The sequence below is a fragment of the Rhinatrema bivittatum genome, chromosome 1, assembly GCF_901001135.1.
Source record: "Rhinatrema bivittatum chromosome 1, aRhiBiv1.1, whole genome shotgun sequence".
NCBI classification, from domain to species: Eukaryota; Metazoa; Chordata; class Amphibia; order Gymnophiona; family Rhinatrematidae; genus Rhinatrema; species Rhinatrema bivittatum.
The window spans coordinates 573,518,248-573,535,052 of record NC_042615.1 but is presented as its reverse complement, the minus strand read 5'-3'; the positions used below and the strand labels follow the sequence as shown (position 1 = coordinate 573,535,052).

The 16,805-nt window shown below is 44.0% G+C and overlaps 1 protein-coding gene across 11 annotated transcripts in view; it reads right to left on the bottom strand.

Moving 5' to 3' along the window:
- The window catches only part of LOC115099952 (spindle assembly abnormal protein 6 homolog), a 311,055-nt gene that overhangs the window by 282,066 nt on the left and 12,184 nt on the right, over positions 1-16,805 (bottom strand). For 2 of the 11 annotated variants that reach the window (XM_029618021.1, XM_029618074.1), the window contains exon 1: positions 4,545-5,051. Coding sequence is in view for 3 of the 11 variants with exons in the window: in XM_029618074.1 (XP_029473934.1) it covers positions 4,545-4,609 (65 nt within the window). In the remaining 8 variants the exon portion in view is untranslated. Of the gene's footprint in view, positions 1-4,544; positions 5,056-5,975; positions 6,096-16,805 lie in introns of those variants that run through there. The other 9 variants (XM_029618057.1, XM_029618109.1, XM_029618030.1 and 6 more) reach the window with 8 other exon arrangements.

Genomic DNA, 16,805 nt, shown 5'->3' with positions numbered 1-16,805 from the left:
CTCTGTAGCTTGAAAAAGGTCCCTGTTGCTGGCATATGTGGTAGCACAACAGTTTTGGATGAAAAATCCCTATTTATATAAAAAATAAGCTGCTGTGCATCACAATGACTGGCAGTAGCAGAAGTCTGCATGGGCAGCAGTAAAGTGCCTCTGAGTGACCCTGAAAATTCCAAAAACATAGTCCCTAAAACACAAAAATGCTAACTATGATGTTGCTGCTGCTAGCATAGCATTAAAAAAAAAAATAAAATGTGTCCTCCCAGGCTCCTGTAAACATTGCTGTTGCTTCTGAGAAAATAAGATACTCCTGTCTTGATTCCTATCCTCAGTCCACATTTTCTGTTTTCCTCATCTATATTTATTTTGCTTATGAAATGTATAGTCCGTGGGGATCCACAGATCTCAGCGGGTTACAACATGCATACATAATTGACATATATAATACAATTACAATTAAAACAAAAATCAAAATAAAACACCAACATAAACAAAGCAAAAAAATAAGACATAAAAGCCTTTTCATTTAACCTGAAATGTCACATCCCTGCTTATTGCAGGAGCTAGGGAGCAAACTCTAGCAGAAACAAATGGGTTTTAAAACGTTTTCTGAAATGTAATAGATCCTTCTTGGCCTTAAGAAAATCAGGGAGTTCATTTCACAACTAAAGGCCAGCAAAGGAGAATATTTGCTCATGGCATTGGGCCAGGTAAATAAATGTGACTAGTATATACTGTTGGACTTCCAATTTTGCATATACCGATTTTAGATAAAGCAATGCAGTTAGCATAGAATGTTGCCTCTATGGCCTTAGAATCAGGATACTGAAAAAGGTACATTCAGAATAATGCAGGAACATAAGGAATTTGAAGTTAAAATGATCCAATGCTTCAGAACGGACAAAAAAGAACTTAGAATTTGTTTTTAAACCCACTGCCAGAAATAATTCCTACAACCTGCATCAGCCTTATCTCTTAACAAATCAACACCACTCTATTCATCACTTTTCCCTTCTCCTTCCCACTAGCATTATAATGAATTCCACAATTTACTTTATTTCCTGGCAGCCAACTTTGATCTGACCAGAGGAAGGATGCGTTAATTCTGAAAAGCTAGTCAAGAAATGTGTTATTTCAAGAAAAATTCTTATATATTTTTTACCTTATTTCTTAACACTAATCTGAAACTCAACAGGTATTGATATTCAAATATATTGAACAGAGATTATCGTTAATAAGCTAGGTCTATCCTCTGGATGATGTAAATTGAGGACCCGTGTGCTAAAATAGTCATCAGATTTTGTCATCAATTACAGTATCCATGGGTTGTATCAAAGATACAGATATAGTTTCTTTTTAAATGTATTTTTTTACTGTGTTTTGTAGGTTTCAGCAGGTTAAGAATTAGTCTCAGATTTGGAAGCCATGCTTATTATTTCACATGCACTGTCCCCCAGCTGCTGTCACTCATCATATCTTCTATAAATCCCTTCATGCATCATATGCCACAACTGATGTGTCAGATACACTATGTTCTTTGGTTTATTCCATGTAAATTAAAAAAAAAAAAAAAAAAAGTAGCTGAAATAGATATAAATTTGTACTTATTATTTTATTTTTATTTTTTTTTACCAACTATGATGTACCTTAAACCATGCAGCCATTAGGGCCATGCATGATTTAGAACAAATAATAATAATCTCAACTTCAGTATTCTATGCAGTTAAACCCTTTCCTAGTTCCCCAAAAAGAAATGTGCCAGCATTTATAGTATCTATGATATAATGCTGTTCTTGCTTGCTAAATGAATAGCAAGCAGAATACTAGTATACTACTGATTTTGAGTGCCACAATATACAGAACTGTACTTGGCCTACCACCCACTCTCACTCAATTGTGTTAGTTATAAAGGCAAAGAGGTGATTCACCTGCTTTTTGTATTGCTTAACATTTTGTAAGCAAAGCTCTTCATCACTCTAGCTGCCCAAATGGTTTATACGGAACCTTCACTTACTGCGGTCACATTTTAACATCTGCAGAATTTTTACAGCAAAATGTTCTCTTTAAGGAAAGTGTGCTATTTAGATTAGAAAAAAACTTTTTACTGGGTCTTGAGGTTTTGATTTTATAGGTCAACTATGTACAGCAAAATAGTGGTACATTTTATATTTTTTGTAAAGCTTAAAAAGTCTGTTTACTAAATTACTGTTCTCTTAGAAGTAGACTTATTTTTTAGATCTGCTCCTAGACACAGTCATAACACAATGCAAGTAGGTTTTTTTTATTGTGAAAAACATGATAAAGTATTACAAAGTATTGCATCAGTATTGCGACAGACAACCAGCACGAAAAAGCTGATGAAAGCTAGAATGGAAGAATAGGGAATTAGGTAGCGCCTATATAGCCCGCATCCAACTGCTGAGCGGGATTAGTGCCTATACAACCCGCATCCAACTGCTGAGCAGGATTAGGTAGCACCTATACAACCCGCATCCAACTGCTGAGCGCACTGTATTGCATCAGCCCCTTTGTGCCAAACAGATTGAGCATCAATCTTACAATACCAATATGTTAGGTTTTAAGAGACTGCTCTGGCAGCTCCTCTGAATAAAATAGCAGGAACACATTTTTCTTCTTGCTTCCTAAAAAGTAACTTTTACCCTCAGATTGAGAAATATGACAGTGGGATAGGAGCAATATAGGGTGAGTGCTAAACAAACTGACAAAACTGCAATAATTCCTAAAGATTTCATTTCTGCTACTATTCTCTAACACTGCTCAAGAAAAAATCATCACACAAGGTGCAAGGGTGTGGGGTTAATAATTTTTGTTGCGAGATATTTTTTAGGAGCATTAAGCATAAGAAAGCATAAGACCCAGGTAGCAAATAGAACAGACATAGCGAGGGACAAGAAAATAACTTTTTAAAAGAGTGGTATTTTGTACATTTTATATAAAATGTATTTTCTTTTTCAAATTTTTCTTGTTCAAACTCATTGGCTATCTAGAGCAGCAGCCATTTTTGTGGGTCCTGTTATTTCAAGTTCCATTTCAAAATTTTCATACTGGGAAACTCAATGGGTTTTGAACTGAGAATTGAAAAATACAGGACCAACATACCTGTTTTGTTATGGTCTGGAGGCAGTAAATCACCCCAGCATCATTGGTCTAATACACTGGGCTCCTTTTAATACAGTCCTGATTTGTCTTGAAATAATCACAAAGTCTACAATGAACATTCATGTCCGTCACAAAAGACTGAATAATTGTGTGCATGAAAAGGAAACAAAAGGGGTATTTCAATTTAGCCAGGCATTCAGCAATATTTTTCTCCCTTGCCATGCCCATGATATTTAAGATTCATATGGACGACTTTTACATCACGTGAACATTGGGCTCAGATTGCAAGTCTCAAAATATTGCCTTCTGAAGTGCCTTTTTGTTGTAATATCAAACCCATATTATTAACGGGTTTCAACGTCATATTCACGTGAAGTTGTTTGTCCTTTAACCTCAAACAACATTTCTTTTCCAGAACATGATTGAAACATATTGTCATAAAATTCTGAAACCAGCATTGTACTTGAGAGGGGCAGCTGGAGTCCCAGTGATCAATTCTGTTATGCATACAAAGAATGATGCGGGGCGGGGGTGGGTAGTGCTGGTGAAAACCTCTTGATGACAAATTGGCAGCACATCACAAACTGTAACATGAGGCAGTGTGGATAACAATTCTCAGTGTATACCTGAAGAACGGGGGGAAAACAAACTAAATGTTTTGCTTTTCCCAACTAACATTTACAAGGAAAGGGTTTTATTTTTAAAAGTTCAAAAAAAAAATAGCATGTTAGTGAGTATTTAAAACTATGTTTATGAAGCAATGGTGGCAAAAAATTAAAAACAAAAAAGAAAGGTCTTTCAATTGAGTATTTGAGTACAAGCTATCACAAGTCCCAAACTTCAGGCATTTCTACACTGGCACCAGTCACAATGTGATTCATATTTTAAAACTATTCCTCCTTTTGAGTGCACCTGTAGGATTTAGTTGGTCTAAGCCTTATATATATGAAAATAATAATAATAAAATAAGACACACACGCAGGGTTGTAATTGCTCACAACTGTGTGTGTTGCAAATGTCAGATATATCTGGATCTTAATCGTTAAAGATTTTGAAAGTTTAACCAAATATTCAGTCAGTGAACTATGTAGAATGTTTTTTTAAGGGAAGAATGTGTACTTATAATGAACAGCACAGAAGTACTCTAACATCTTAAAAATTGAGTTCTAAGAAGGCACTCTTTCAAAGTCAGTATAACCTTAATGGAAGGTATACTTTTTTTTTTTAATAAAAGATTTTAAGATACCAGCAACAGAATAGACCTAAAGAAAATCTAGAAATTAAACAGAGAAAACTGCAAAGCCAAGAGATGATAATAAACCAAAAAAGTTGCCAATACTGTGACTGTAAAAGGTAACATCAATGTGTACAATGCTGGAGCCATTATTTTAATGAGATACATTTAGATAGCTTGTGTGGTTACTCACCTGTCTTCACAGTCTCTACATTTGATTATAATAGATACAACTTTACAGAATAATTCCTCTGTCATGGTGCTGGAATGTGTTGATTTTTGTTTTTGATTTTTTTTTTTTTTTTTAACATCCACAATGGTTACATTTTGTGAACTCTCCTGATCCACAAATAAAAACTTCTTCCCAATTCACCGCTTTATTTTTCCGTTGGCCAATGTGATCCTAAAAAGGAAGAGTCACTGTTTACTCCAGCACTGCTACCTATATCAAGAGGAGAAAAAGTTCTGTTTCCCGAAATACAGGGCTAAAGCAAAGCAAACGAAACCAGTGGTTTTGAGCAGCCTGGTCCTAATCCATTATTTAAAAAAAACATGAAAAAAAGTAACAGCAGATTGTTTGTTATACAGTTAGTGCCAGTCTTTTTTTTTTTTTTTTTTCAGAGCTTTATTTGTATTTGCTTTCCTTTTGTTAACTCTGGGTATGCCTCTAATGTGGTGTTGCTGCTGCAATCTGCAGCTAATTAAACTCTTCCCCCAGGGCTGCAGGGTGTGTCTCACACAGACTCTGTGCAGGTCAAAAAGGCACTCTCATTCTGGAGAATAGTTTTTCTGCTTTATAGAGAAAGCAATTGTTTATTATTGTATTTCTTTCTTTCTTCTTATACAATGAACAGAACAAAACAAAACTCTAGGCCACCTCAACTACCGAAGCAGCCACAGCAGTATTCCCCATTTGGATGTGGTGGCCAATTCCAGTCCTCCAGAGCCACAAACAGGTCTGGTTTTCAAGATATGCATAATGAATATGCATGAGGCAGTGTATGCACATCTCTCTTATGCATATTCATTGTGCATATTTGTGGCTCTGGAGGGCCACAGTTGGCCACCCTTGGATTAATTCATTCTGACCTCTTTATAGATAATCAACTCACCTCATCCAAGGCAACCAAAGGAGAATATGTGCAGAGATTACAAATATTTATTTTAAGCTATATTCATGCACTTAGCCTTTTGATATATTTTAGTAAAATGTGTGTTGAGCATCAATCATTTTTATTTGCAGTTTGTTTTGTTTCTTTAGACTTTTACTTTGTTTTAGGGAAAGGCAGCCTCCCTGCTTTCCCCTGTATTCGGACTGCAGTCTCTCTTCCTTCCCCCCAATTAGTTTTCTCACATTTCTATTAGGTTCTCAGGCTGAGTTTTATTTAGGCAGGGGCAGTCTTTGAGGTCTTTAGTTTTAGGGTACGTTTCCTTTCTTATTTGTTTGCTTTACCTTACATTTATGTGGGCTCTGCCTTTCAGTTTCCCATAGGAGCTGACAGACAGGGCTCTCTCTCTCCACTGTTTTGTTTGATTTAGCTATTTAATTTTTACCCTTTCCCTGTTAGTGCTTTTCAAAAATTGTACTTTAGTTTTAGAAGTTAAAAGAGCAGCAAGCTCTTACCTTTTATTTTCTTTCCTTGGGTACGGAGGCTTCTGGGGATTAACTTTGCCACTCAGCCAAGCCACAAGCTCTGGAGCTGGGCTGAGCTGATTAGACACCTGCAGTCAAGCACTTTTTTTCCCCCCACTAAATGAGTTTCATTTTTTTTTTTTTTACTCTCATTCTCCTGTGTACTCTAATTCTTTTTGGAGCATAGGTTCATTTTTTGAATTATCACATATTTTATTTATTGGTGTATATATAATAAAAAATATTAAAAAGAACCCAATATTTTAAAGCAGGATTTCCCAAAACTGTCCTGGGGACCCCACAGTCAGTCTTGTTTTCAGGATATCCACAATGATTATGCATGAAATAAATTTGTATATACCGTCTCCATGATATGCAAATTTATCTCATACCATATTCATTGTGGATATCCTGAAAACCCAATTGACTGTGGGGGTCCCCAGGATAGGTTTGGGCAGCCCTGCTTTAAAGAAACCCCTCACTTTCCCTTTCATTTTATAACAGGCTGCTTCAACCCCAGTCTCCAGTGCTTATATCTCAAAAAAAAAAACCCCAAACAGCCTGGACAATGAGGAAGAAGCAGTCTCAAGCAGGCCCTAGCAAAGCGTGGTGGAATAAAAAAGGTGCTAGTTGGAGATCTGTACAAAAATCAAACTTTATCAACTTCTGGCTAGCACCCCGAAAGCTTCACCAATATCATTAGCTGCAGCCCACAGATTCTACAATAGCAGCAGCACATAATAAAAGTAAACATCAGTCCCTCCACTGCTGGACACACCCCAGCACTGACAACCACTGGGATAGAGACCCCTTTTTAGAGGGATTCTTCAGCGGCTGGCACCACATTGCCAATCACTGAAAATACTATTTGTGTCTCAGCATCATTCACCTCTGAGACAGCCTTCTCTGGCTGGTATGACCCCTCTTTCCACTTCGGAGGTAGCTGCATCGCCAGTCAAAGAGATAAGCAGTGACCCTGCTGCTGTGGATAATGTTTTCAAAACACCCCAGGCAGCAGCAGGGCTCAGAAAAAAATAATGTTCAAAGCACCATTTCTTTCCCTGTCACTGCATACACTTCTGCTGCAGTCCAAATGTTACAAATTAGATATTATGTGGCAGTGGTATCAGGCACAGTGGCTGGTGAGGGGAAGGGGCATGAGGACCAATTACAGCAGCCAGGTTCTGGCTTTTGGACCCCTTTCCAAATAAGATATGTCACCTCCCTCTGCCGGAGGCATGGGGTCAGGTGGCCAGCAGCCATGGGAGGTGTAACAATCAAGGCCCAAATAAAAGAACTGGCCAAAGTGGTGGGCCCTCGTGAAATTGTGGTGGTCAAAGGGATGTACAGGAAAATAGTCTTCTTTCTCTATATACTGGCCACCATTCATGTGGCAATTGTGAGCAGCTTAGTATTGAAGGGGGGTTTCATATCAATAGAGCCCCTGGAGATCCCAAGAACTTGGGTGGTGCTGTCCAACATACCACCCTATATACATGAGGCAGTGCTAATGGGGAACCTGCACACCTTGGGAGAGGTCTGCTATCCCATCACTGTGATACCCCTGAGTGCAAGGAGAGAACCATATGCTATGTCCTGTCCTTCAGACTTCAAATCATCATGAATCTGTCTAGTTGCGATGGAGAAAGTACAGAGAAGGGCAACCAAAATGATAAAGGGGATGGAACAGCTCCCGTTTGAGGAAAGGCTGAAGAGGTTAGGGCTGTTCAGCTTGGAGAAGAGATGGCCGAGGGAGGATATGATAGAGGTCTTTAGGATCATGAGAAGTCTTGAATGAGTAGATGTGAATCAGTTATTTACACTTTCGGATAATAGAAGGACTATGGGGCATTACATGAAGTTTGCAAGTAGTACATTTAAGACTAATGGGAGAAAATTCTTTTTCACTCAATGCACAATTAAGCTCCCCCCCCCCCCCCCCAGTGGTTGCAGGTAGGAAATGAAATAATTGTAGTATTACCTATGCAGTACAGACTGATACCTACACTAGTTGCTGCCTCTGGGATGACCTCAATCCACCCATCGATGACCACTGACGGAGGCCACCTAAGGCCAGCCTGCTCCTCGAGGGCCTGCTCTCCCAGCCTCAGTGCCTGTACCTAGGACAACTATCTGGTGGAATCGCATCCATAACAGCTAACACTGAGTGAGTACTCTAATATCTCATCTGTCTCATCCACAGTAACTCCTTGCTGCGGAACCTCCTGACATCACCTAGGAGAGAAGGGCTCCCTCTGCCGAGGTCCCTTTGACTACAACTCACCACTGCTACCTGGTGGCTATCTTCAAGCTGTATAATAAAAGAGTTCAATTCCGGTGTTTTGTATATAGCGTCTAGCCTAGTGCTGTGGCTCCTCACAGGGCTTCTCCCTGTGGGCGTGGTCATCTCCACAGCACCCAGGGATCCACTAAAACACATATAATAACAACACTGGCTTTGGAGGAATGGCACCCATGGCTAGAGGGCGCCCAACATAAATTTACAGTGTTCACAGATCATAATAACCTGGAACACTTGAGCCAAGCCCAATGTCTCAATGCCCGTCAAGCCCGATGGGCTCTGTTCTTTTCCAGATTTAACTTTGATCTTCACTACCACCCGGCAAAGAAAAATCTCCAGGCAGATGCCCTATCACGTTCATTTGAACCTGAAGACAAACCCGATGAACCCGGTCATATTATGACCAAGCCTGCATTTGTCTTTTGGCTACTCATCCTTTCCTACTGGGAAAACTGTGGTGCCCAGTCGACTCCATGAAAGATTCCTCTGGTGGGCACATGACTCTAAGTTTGCCAGCCACTCAGGGTGAGCGCAAAACCTAGCGCTGCTTCAGCGGTTCTTCTGGTGGCCCACTATGGTCTCTGATGCTAAAGCATATGTTGATTCCTGCAGTACTTATACTCAGCAGAAACCCCGGGTCGGGCGACCTTGGGGATTACTCCAGCCACTTCCAGCTCCCGAAGAACCATGGACACATCTTTCCACGGATTTCATCGTGGATTTGCCACCATCTAAAGGCCACACGGTGATATGGGTTACAATTGACAGATTCTCCAAAATGGCCCATTTCATTCCACTACCGGGCCTACCATCTGCACCCGAATTGGCACGCCTGTTCTTTCGACCCATCTTCCAACTACACGGCTTACCCAAGGACATTGTTTCTGACAGAGGCCCACAATTCATCCCCAGACATTGGCGCGCCCTTTGTAAAAAGTTTGGCATTAACATCAGTTTAACAACAGCATGCCATCCTCAAGCCAATGGACAAGCCGAGCGTACAACCCGCTCCTTGAAGTCCTTCCTCCGCGCATATATAAACGATTGTCAGGACAATTGGTCAGAGCTTCTTCCTTGGGCAGAGTTCTCCCACAACTTCCACATTGCCGCTGCCACAGGTATGTTGCTCTTTTTAGGGATGTGCAGAGGGATGCCATACGTTGCATTCGTGATTCGGATTCGTCGGGGAGCAAATGCATTGCATTCGCCGTATGGCGCCCCGATGCATTAATAAGGCGAATTCTATTTGTGTCCCGACTAAAATTAAAATTAACTACAACCCCCCACCCTCCTGACCCCCCCCCCCCCCAAGACTTACCAAATCTCCCTGGTGGTCCAGCGGGGAGTCCGGAAGCCATCCCCTGCACTCTCCCACCCTCGGTGCCGGTTTCATCATGGCGCCGATAGCCTGTGTCACAGGGACTACCGGTGCCATTGGTCAGCCCCTGTCACATGGTCACCGGTGCCATCTTGTGCTCCTACCATGTGACAGGGGCTGACCAATGGCACCGGTAGCCCCTGTGACATAGTATGGGCAAAGGCTATCGGTGCCATTTTGAGTACTGGCATCGGACGGCCGGAGTGCAGGAGGTCGCTCCGGGACCCCCGTTGGACCCCCAGGGACTTTTGGCCAGCTTGGGGGGGCCTCCTGACCCCCAAAAGACTTGCCAAAAGTCCAGCGGGGGTCCGGGAGTGACCTCCTGCACGCCGGCAGTCCGATGCCAATACTCAAAATGGCGCCGATAGCCTTTGCCCATAATATGTCACAGGGGCTACCGGTGCCATTGGTCAGCCCCTGTCACATGGTAGGAGCACAAGATGGCGCCGATGACCATGTGACAGGGGCTGACCAATGGCACCGGTAGCCCCTGTGACAAAGGCTATTGGCCTGTGATGAAACCGGCACCGAGAGTGTGAGTGCAGGGGATGGCTCCCGGACCCCCCGCTGGACCACCAGGGAGTTTTTGTAAGTTTTGGGGGGGGTTCAGGAGGGTGGGGGGTTTGTTTAAATTTTTATTTAGGTGGCCGTATAATTCGGCGAATATTCGTGTATTCGTGGGGAATCGCTATACATTTCGCTTCCCCACGAATACTACGAATAGTGCAGTATACGTTGCGGGTCGCCAATACGGCGAAAACGAATGCACACCCCTAGCTCTTTTCCATCGTTTACGGGAAATAACCACGACCACTGCTACCCATACCATTGTCAGTGCCTTCTCCTGCTACGCAAGCCACTGCTGATGCCCTCAAGGCACTTTGGAACCAGATGAATCTTTGCTTACGCCAAGCTGCCTCCCAGGCCAAGAGATCTGCTGACAGCCATCGACACTTAGCTCCTGAGTTCCTTCCTAGCCAGAAAGTCTGGTTAAGCACCCGTTATATTTGACTCAAGATACCTTCTCAGAGGATTGCATCAAGGTATATTAGACCTTTTCAAATCGTCAGGTCAGACCAGTAATTTACCAACTTCTGCTGCCACCTACATTGGGAATCCACAATGCGTTTTAAGTATCACTCCTAAAACCTTTAGTCGTATCCTGGCCTTCACGAAAAGTCCCTGCACCTCCTCCGCTGGTCGCAAAGAGCGACACCACTTATAAGGTCCATGAAGTCCTTGATGTCCGCTGTAAAGGCCTCCTGTGGGAATACCTCCTAGGGGTGTGCATTCGTTTTGAACTTAAATGTAAAACGCAACTTTTTTTTTTTTTTAACTTAAAAAAGTGATGAGGCGAAAACAATCGGATTTCCAACTTATTCAACATAGCTATGTTGAATAAGTTGGAAATCGCGATTGTTGATCCTAAATAAAAATTTAAACCCCTCACCCTCCTTAATCCCCCCCCCCCCCCCAAGACTTACCAAAACTCCCTGGTGGTACAGCAGGGAGTCAGGACGCCATTTCTGAACTCCTTTGCGAGGAGCACGTGACGTCGGCGTCACGTGATTCCCCGCGCGATCGCTCCGGGACCCTCGTTGCACCCAAAAGGAACTTTTGGCCAGCTTGGGGGGCCTCCAGACCCCCCAAAACTCCCTGGTGGTACAGGGGGGCCTCCTGACCCCCCCAAAACTCCCTGGTGGTACAGCAGGGAGTCAGGACGCCATTTCTGAACTCCTTTGCGAGGAGCACGTGACGTCGGCGTCACGTCGGAGTGACGCGGCGTCACGTGATTCCCCGCGCGATCGCTCCGGGACCCTCGTTGCACCCAAAAGGAACTTTTGGCCAGCTTGGGGGGGCCTCCTGACCCCCCAAAACTCCCTGGTGGTACAGGGGGGCCTCCTGACCCCCCCCCAAAACTCCCTGGTGGTACAGCAGGGAGTCAGGACGACATTTCTGAACTCCTTTGCGAGGAGCACGTGACGTCGGCGTCACGTCGGAGTGACGCGGCGTCACGTGATTCCCCGCGCGATCGCTCCGGGACCCTCGTTGCACCCAAAAGGAACTTTTGGCCAGCTTGGGGGGCCTCCTGACCCCCCAAAACTCCCTGGTGGTACAGGGGGGCCTCCTGACCCCCCCAAAACTCCCTGGTGGTACAGCAGGGAGTCAGGACGACATTTCTGAACTCCTTTGCGAGGAGCACGTGACGTCGGCGTCACGTGATTCCCCGCGCGATCGCTCCGGGACCCTCGTTGCACCCAAAAGGAACTTTTGGCCAGCTTGGGGGGGCCTCCTGACCCCCCAAAACTCCCTGGTGGTACAGGAGGCCCCCCCAAGCTGGCCAAAAGTTCCTTTTGGGTGCAACGAGGGTCCCGGAGCGATCGCGCGGGGAATCACGTGACGCCGCGTCACTCCGACGTGACGCCGACGTCACGTGCTCCTCGCAAAGGAGTTCAGAAATGTCGTCCTGACTCCCTGCTGTACCACCAGGGAGTTTTGGTAAGTCTTGGGGGGGGGGATTAAGGAGGGTGAGGGGTTTAAATTTTTATTTGCACGTATGGACATAGACTCAACTTATGGAATTCTCCATATGTCCATATTGACCGCAAATGGGACCCCATTTCGACTTATGGACTTATGAACATAAACTTTTGCTCTGCACATCCCTAATACCTCCTTTCCTGGGAGGGTTACGGCCCTGAAGAAAATTTGTGGGAGCCAGCCTGTAACATCCTGGATAAGAAATTCTTCCTCCAGTTTCATCGTGCCCATCCGGGCAAACCCATACCTCCAAGGGGGGCATAAAGGGGGGTACTGTGATGCGTGCCGGCCGCAGCAGACCTGCGGCTTGGCCCCTCCCCTCTTTCAAAGTGATCCAGCACCTGGTCCCTTATCTCTGGCAGCTGTGGGCCGCTGGCTCTATCCTCGGGCCACCCCTAGGGCCTCCGGCTCTGCTGCAGCTCCTGATGCTCCCCGTCGGGCCTCTCCGCGTGGCCCGTGGCGAGACGCCATCCTGACCAGCACCATGCTCCACCCTAGGCACGTGTGCACAGCTAGTCCTTAAATAGGGCCCACGGCGGGAACCTGGCCGCAGCCCCGGATGATGACGTCGGCTGAGCTCCGGTATATAAGCCCGTGCTCCGCTCTCTCAAATTGCCTTTGCAACAGGTCCCCTCGCTATTTGAGTTCTCGTTGCCTCTTCAGTTCCTGGTTCCCGATCCTGATTGCCCTCATTCCTGTTTCCTTGTTCCTGTGTTCCTGTTCCTTCGTCTCTCCTTCAGATTGCTAACCTGGTTGGACCTCTGCATTGCCTGACTACTCTGTTGCCTCTCTCCAGCCCCAGACCTCTGCATTGCCTGACTACTCCGTTGCCTCTCTCCAGCCCTGGACCTCTGCATTGCTTGACTAGTCCGTTGCCTCTCTCCTGTCCCAGACCTCTGCATCGCTTGACTACACTTGCCTCTCTCTCCAGCCCCGGACTTCTGTTTCGTCTGACCATCCTTTGACTCTCTCCTCATCTAGATCTCAGCCTTGCTTGCCACTGCTTCCAGACTGCTGCCAGCCCTGATCCCAACTTGCTTAAAGACGCCTCTTCAGCTTTTGTCCTGGACGTGGTTCATTCAGGCTTCAGCCTGCTCTTGCTCAGGCACCCTCTGTGAGACTGTGTTCCTATTGGCGCCCGGGTCTCCGGAACTCCACCTCACCCAGAACAGACCGATACCTACACTAGTTGCTGCCTCTGGGCTGACCTCTATCCACCCATCGATGACCACTGACAGAGGTCACCTAAGTCCAGCTGGCCCCGGCACCCAAAGGTTCAACCCATAGGGAACGAGGGCTGGTGTTGGTGAAGTGCCAGCCGGCCTCCGTCCATCAGCCCTCTCTGCCTGCCGATGGTGGGGACCCGTAGGATCCCTCCTGTGAGTAAAATCAACCCCACCTCAGCCCTAGGGTTCACCTCCGGTGCAACAAGAAGGGGTCACCTTGTCAGTTAACCCAGGGGCAGCTCTACAGGAGGGAACAGAGAGGACCCCATTTATAGACCAAAGGAACATAAAATTGTATTGAATGTTTTCATCAAACATAATGGATGCAATATGAAAGAAATGTACAATGTGACAAATTATTTCTGTTGATGAAGTGATTCAGTAAAGTTTTATATTGGAATACCATCAAGGAGTCCTGTTTATTAATTTGGCACACAGAGAATAAAGATACAGTCAGTGCCTTGAGTCCTGAATGTAAGTCCTCCCCACAACATAGAATCCACACCAGGGAACATGGAGAATGAGCCAAGGACTTAGTGCCAGGAATGAGTATGAGCCATGAGAATGGAGTCACTCATAAGAGTAACTTAGCCTGGAATGTGAAAATGCCGTACGACTGGAAGGTGCTCCATTGCTGGTTTGGAATATTTAAAGGGTTAAGAGTTGCAGGTGACATAAAACAGAAAAGAGGAGTTATCTGTATAACCATGGTAGAAGAGAAGGAACATCCTGTAAAGGTAAAAAGAGCCAGGTGACATAGGGTTGGTTTGTTCACTTACTGCTAAGAAAGTTTAGAAGGCTTGTATACGTATTCTCACCCCAGCTCTGCAATCCTGCTTCTGAATATTTGGGGTGGTCCTCACGGATTCATAAGGATTCCCTAGGGTTATTCCTGTGTTTCTAGCAACTTGAGGACTCTAGGGAGGAGAGCCATGCAGTGAATCACAGAAGAAACTCTGTACTTTGCCCAGAATCCTTGAACCAGAATATTGTCTCTAGTCCTCTACCTTGGATCTAGAACCAGTGTATTTTGTGCCTACAATTCTCCTGAGTACCATGTCTTGTATTGTGGAAGCCTTCTATTCATTTATCCTGTACTGTAGACTAGTGGTAGCAGCCTAGGCTGTGTTTGTGTTTGATTTACATGGTGATGTAATTGTGTTTGAGTTTAAGAAGAAAACATCAGTTTTTAAATCCAGCCTGGAACTATGTCCCATGCCTTAGCCTGACATATCCTGAAGTGGAAAGCAAGAAAACTGGTGTGTTTGAATAATAATTAATATTGTATCTGTCTACCGAATATATTATTTGGTGCACATAAAATAAATTAAATGATATGGCATGCTGTCATGACCTGTAAACATATTGCATGCCTGGAATGGCCATCCTGAGCTGGTGTGTCTTGCTCCATCTTTGGCTGTAATCAAGGCCCATTTAAACCTCTTTGAGACTGCTTTTACATCCAAAATCCATGATTTTTCCAAATCTTGGCCCTCTCGTATTTAAACAGGTTTTACTGTAATAGTTAAGTGATTACTAGAAAATATAAATTGTCTTCTCTGTGTGCTTCAATTCGATTGTAAGGTCCATGGTACAGGGATATGTATCAGTACAGCTCTGTGTATGCCTAGTGGCACTAGAGAAATGTTAAGGAGTAATAGTAGTCAGTGGTAGTATTCTGAGGTTGCTGTTAGTCAGGGAGTAACACGGTTTGTTTTATCAGACTGACATCTTTCCCACACTTGAAGGCAGAAAAATATATTTATTGCCAATGTTTCTTTCCCATAGCAGGGATTTTCAACAGAATATTCAAATATAGCGAAATGATCTTTTATTCAGTGGTCCTCAGCATTCCAGGAAGTTAATTGGCACACAATGATGTCAGTCTCAGGATAGATACAGTAATTGCCATCATGAATCTGGTGACAAAGCAAAGTCCACTTCATCTATTTCCTGGCTTTATAATCTCCTTTCTGTTACTTCTGCTAATTATCCATGTCAGTCAGTGCTTGTATAAAATGTCCTTTTCACTGGCAATTTGTTTTAATCTATGCATTCATGAATACGGTGATCGTCTCATCAAATGAAATGGGTGAAGACTTATGCACAAAAGTGTAATACAATCTGGTGAATTCCTATGTAGGTAAATAATACGTTTGCTAACTTTAACAGAAACTTTGACACATATGTAATTAATGTCTGAATAACTACAGTCACAAGTTTTTCATTTTACAAGCTAAATCTTTCAGGGGTTTAAAAAAGGCAACCACTTTATGATGTCCTGGAATACATGGAAGAAAAACGTCACAATAACACTTGTGTATACACACCATGGGGCCTGTGCAATAACACTTACAGGCCGATGCAGAAAGGTGCGTTCAGCCGCACACACCTTCCTGCCTGCACCTGAATGCACATTTTCTGTGCGCAAAGCTTACTGATGATGCAGCCAGGAATTTTGCGCACCTAAAATTTGTGCTCCTAAACAGGAGTGCTGGTTAGTGCCCTGGTGTGGAAATCCCATGCGTATGAAAGCATTAAGCAGCTGTCCTTTGGCCATCGCACCTTTCTCAGCGCTGGAAACCCCCCTGGGTCAGAGCTCAGGGTAAGTTTCCAGGGTTACTGCGCTGGCACTTGAAACCCCTAAAAGAAGGGAAAACAAAGTTTTTTAAAAAGTTTTAAAATGACCGCAGATAAGTACTGAGTTATCTGGCTAAGTAGCAGCTGCCACCACTTACCCAGATAAATGCTAACTTTTCCGGCTATCTGGCAGAGGGTAAGAGCTACCAGATAGTACTTATCTGACTAAGTAGCAGCATACCGACTTATCTGGCTACTGGGCAGCTCTTACTCTCTGCCAGATAGCCAAATAAATCAGTAACTATCCCGGTAAGTGACAATAGCCACTACTTAGCCAGAGAAGTTTTGACTTATATGGATGAGTGATGGAAGCTGCAGCCACATATCCAAAAAAATCAGTATTTATCTGTGGACATTTTAAAAGATTTTTCTCCATCTTCCATTTTAGGCATTTTAAGTGCCTGTCAGGCACGCTCTCCCCTTCTCGAGATAAAATTTGCATTTGGCCTGTGCCAAATGCAAATTTTAAAGGCAACCCGCTTTTTAATAAGTCCTAATGCATTAGCATATGTAATCCTTTTGTCCAGGGTTCTGATGTTTCCTAAGGGCCATGAAAGTATTTATTTGCTGGGGCTGTCTCCACAATCATTTCCCCCTTCTATCCAATTCCCAAAGGGTGGGTTCTTTCTAAGGGGTTTGAAGGCAATCCTTCTTGGCCCAGACAGTATTGTACGATTTCCCAGGTGTGTGTATTAATCTCCAATCTCAAGAGGTAAGATACTGGGGCAAAAAGG